The sequence below is a fragment of the Polistes canadensis genome, unplaced genomic scaffold, assembly GCF_001313835.1.
Source record: "Polistes canadensis isolate GaletaPanama2010 unplaced genomic scaffold, ASM131383v1 scaffold_204, whole genome shotgun sequence".
In the NCBI taxonomy this organism is placed as follows: Eukaryota; Metazoa; Arthropoda; class Insecta; order Hymenoptera; family Vespidae; genus Polistes; species Polistes canadensis.
This window is the reverse complement of record NW_014569751.1, coordinates 2,210-6,057: the sequence shown is the minus strand read 5'-3', so window position 1 is coordinate 6,057 and position 3,848 is coordinate 2,210. Positions and strand designations below refer to the sequence as shown.

The 3,848-nt window shown below is 25.3% G+C and overlaps 1 protein-coding gene across 1 annotated transcript in view; it reads left to right on the top strand.

Moving 5' to 3' along the window:
• The first annotated feature begins 553 nt into the window (after window positions 1-553).
• LOC106789785 overlaps window positions 554-3,848 on the top strand; it is a 3,828-nt gene continuing 533 nt past the window's right edge. Inside the window, exons 1-11 of the mRNA XM_014754268.1 lie at window positions 554-576; window positions 787-838; window positions 966-1,025; window positions 1,478-1,522; window positions 1,648-1,797; window positions 1,972-2,161; window positions 2,461-2,615; window positions 2,697-2,847; window positions 2,981-3,114; window positions 3,192-3,381; window positions 3,475-3,715. Of these exons, the coding sequence (XP_014609754.1) occupies window positions 554-576; window positions 787-838; window positions 966-1,025; window positions 1,478-1,522; window positions 1,648-1,797; window positions 1,972-2,161; window positions 2,461-2,615; window positions 2,697-2,847; window positions 2,981-3,114; window positions 3,192-3,381; window positions 3,475-3,715 (1,391 nt within the window). The remainder of the gene's footprint in view (window positions 577-786; window positions 839-965; window positions 1,026-1,477; window positions 1,523-1,647; window positions 1,798-1,971; window positions 2,162-2,460; window positions 2,616-2,696; window positions 2,848-2,980; window positions 3,115-3,191; window positions 3,382-3,474; window positions 3,716-3,848) is intronic.

Here is a 3,848-nt window from a genome sequence, read left to right as displayed (position 1 = left end):
ATATATATTTCGACACGCGAGACATTAAAAAGAAAAGATGTATAATATACAATTTTATTTTATTATTAATAAAATAAAAAAAAGTCACATAACACAGTGTGGATCTGTGTTTTTATATATACTCGTCGTATTAAAAAGGTAAAATATTAAAAACGTGATTGAAATTAAATTGCATTGTATTATATTATTTCTCTCTATCCTTAATAAATAATTAATTGAATACAATTTTTGTCCAGGTAATGTATTTTATTTTGTCTTTTTTTGTTTTCTATTTTTCTATTACAACATATTTTATTCAACGCACTCTACGTTTGAGATAATTTGACAAGAAAAAGAAAATAAACAAATAAACAAACAAACAAACATTGTCAAAATTAAATTAGAAACGTTGCATAATTCAGAATAATAATCATTTGAAAAGTATATCAAGTATATCGTAAACACGGGTCTTTTAAATTCCGTATGTGTAACCTCGCAATAAAATAAAGAACGAAAGAAGTTATTTCTTTTTTTGTTAGTTAGTTTAATTGTTTAAATCAATAAAAGAGAAATAATGGAGATTTGTCCTCCCGAACCGTGAGCCATTATAGTAACAAATTAAAAATTAGAAGTAAAAAAAAAACGTTTTCTATGTGACAGACACACAATTTTTGTATATTTTTTTTTTTCTCAATATACAGATATTAACATGTAAAACATTAACGAAATTGTTTAAAAGAATAATAATAATATTAATAATAATAATAAAAAACAATAAAACATAAATATTGTATACTTTTATCACAGACCTAAAGAAACGCGTCCGGTTTCGATCATAGAAGCAAAAAATAAAATTCGGGTGAGTAATAAAAAAAAAGAAAAAAGTTTAAATAATTTTTAATTTATTCTCGATCTCATCATCATCATCATCATCATCATCATCATCATCATAATCATCATTCTAATATGATATAATCTATTCTTAGCTGGATCACGATGAATGTTGCAATTGTTGTTGCTGTTGCATACCACAACCCACTGCATTTGTGAGTACAATTCATATTATCGTTATTAATTAATCGTACAAGATTTTTTTACATTATCATAAATTACTATTACTATATATACATATATGTTAACATCATTCTACATTATCATAAATTACTATTACCATATACAACATATGTTGAAATCATCATTATCATATACAATACATATGTTAACACATTAAACAATATAAAATTATATAAAAAAAATAATATCAATAAATTATATAGAAATGTTTTAGATTTTATATTAAATTAATGAAACATTATTGAGAAAAACATATTGAATTGAATTATCACGTAATTTAACAGACAATAAATTGCACATAAATTTCAACGTTACTTAAAACACGTTAAACTTTAGTTGAAAATAATTAGATAAAAAAAAAAAGAAATTAATTTACGAACACAAAAAAGCGAGTAATTAATTGAATATTATATATTTATTATAGAAATATGTTCAACCGGAAGTACCGAAATCTTTCCGACCAATTCGAGTAAGTAAACCAGCAAAAAAAATAAATCCTTTGATTTCTACCCCAAGAAAAGAAAAAAAAAAAGAAAAATACACACACATACACACATATATTAAAAAAATAATTGATCATATTTTTACATATAGTATTATATGAAATCGGATTTACCAATAGAAGATTCTACAACGTATCGATACTCGTATTGGGATGGGCCACGTCCAATAATTGAACCAATAAAACCTAAAGATTGGTTGACACTCGGTGACGGTCGTATAACCGATGAAACAATTCACAAAGTTATTAATATTTTTCTTTAATAATTAATTAATTAATTAATTAATTATATAATTCAAACGAACAAAAAATAAACATAATGAACGATCACACATAAAAATATACACAAATATTTGATACGTTAATTATTCACACACACACAAATATATATATATATACGTGTTGATACGCGTTAGTTGAGTTACTTGGGTAATTGGTGCATAAAAACGGAACCATCTATAACACCATGCGATAAACAATGGCTCGGTAGAGGACCAATGCAAGATGAGACTACACAAAAACACGATTATCAATGGAAATCTATGAAACAATCTGAATCATTCAAAGCAAGGGACAATTTGTATCTTCCTTGTGCTTCATTATCCGGTTAGTTTATATTTAATAATAATAATTCAAATTTAATAATAATAATTCTTAATACGGAATCACAGGGAACTTGGACATAAAAAGAAATAGAACTTAATTTAACTAACTTGTGATTCCGTATTAAGAATTATAATTTTGGACGAGAGAAATAACTAATTAAATAATAATAATAATATAGGATATTTCTCAATCATGATAATAATAATAATAATAATATGTTTTTGTGTGTCTAATTAAATATAATTGTTTTTTTTTTTTTTTTTGTTTTTCTTGATAATAATAATAATATAATATACAAGATGACACGACATATCGATTAAGTTATTTCCCGGTTAATTGTAATTTACCTACGAAATCTTATACAACTAAAAGAAATTATTGCAAACCGTTAATACCAATGGATGGTTGTACGACATACAAATTGAGTTATTGGCCAACCGTAACACCAATTAAGGTAACTTTATTTAATTATAATATATAATATTTATATTCCTTATATTATTGTGTATTATTTATAAAAGCATTGATATTACAGAATGATCGATCATTGCAAAAAAAGTTAGAATACCATAGGCCAATCGATCCTATGGAAAATTGTACGACATATAAATTAAGTTATTGGCCACATTGTGAAAAACGTCGATCACCTTTTACAATACAGGATACGGAAAACATTCTCAATGCAGGTTAATTAATAAATAATTTAAAAAAAAAAAAAAAAACAACAAATAAATAAAATAAAATATTTAATTATTCATTTTAATAATACAATCAAATGAAATCACAAATATTTGATTATAACACCCATAACGTACGCAGATTGTTGCTTCAACGATGACACGATTTATCAATTGAGTTATTTTAATTGCGGAGGTGATAAAAGTGATGCAATTAAACCGCAGGAAAACATTTGTCTATCATCTTGCCCACTTTCACACGATACAATAAACAAAGTTAGTAATGTATCGTGTTAATCTTTAATTATACGTTATAATAATAAAAATGAATTATTAACATATTCCAAATGTAGTTGAGTTTTTTAGGAAATTGGTCAGTAAAACCGGAAAAATCAATAACACCATGTGACAGACAATTGTTAGGTAAAGGACCAATGCAAGATGAAACAACGCAGAAACATGATTACACTTGGCGTTATTCTACACCATTGGATGTAATAAAACCGGAAAATAATCTCACGTGTGCCCCAATTCCATTGGAATGTTAGCATAAATAAAAGAATTCAATTATTCATACAACGTAAAGAAAATTAAAGTTTTATATTGACATTAGTTTGAACTTTTACTAATATATAGGTTGTACCACGCATAAATTATCATACATACCGAACGATTGTACCACATTATTACGTAACAATTCTTATGCACCGTATCGTCAATATCAAAGACCGAATTTACCAATGGAATCAGAAACAACCATGAGCTTGAGTTATCAACCGGTTGAACAAGCCGATCGTGTACCTAAAACTTGGAATCAAATTCCATCATATCATACACCTGTTACACCATTGGACGATAATACTACATATAATTTAAGGTACTTTTTCTTTTCATTTATATCCAAATTTCTCAAACTTTTTATCTCTCAATCTAATATCTATATATATTTAATATTAATTTAATATTAATTTAATATTAATTTAATATTAATTTACTGTAAAAACGTACTG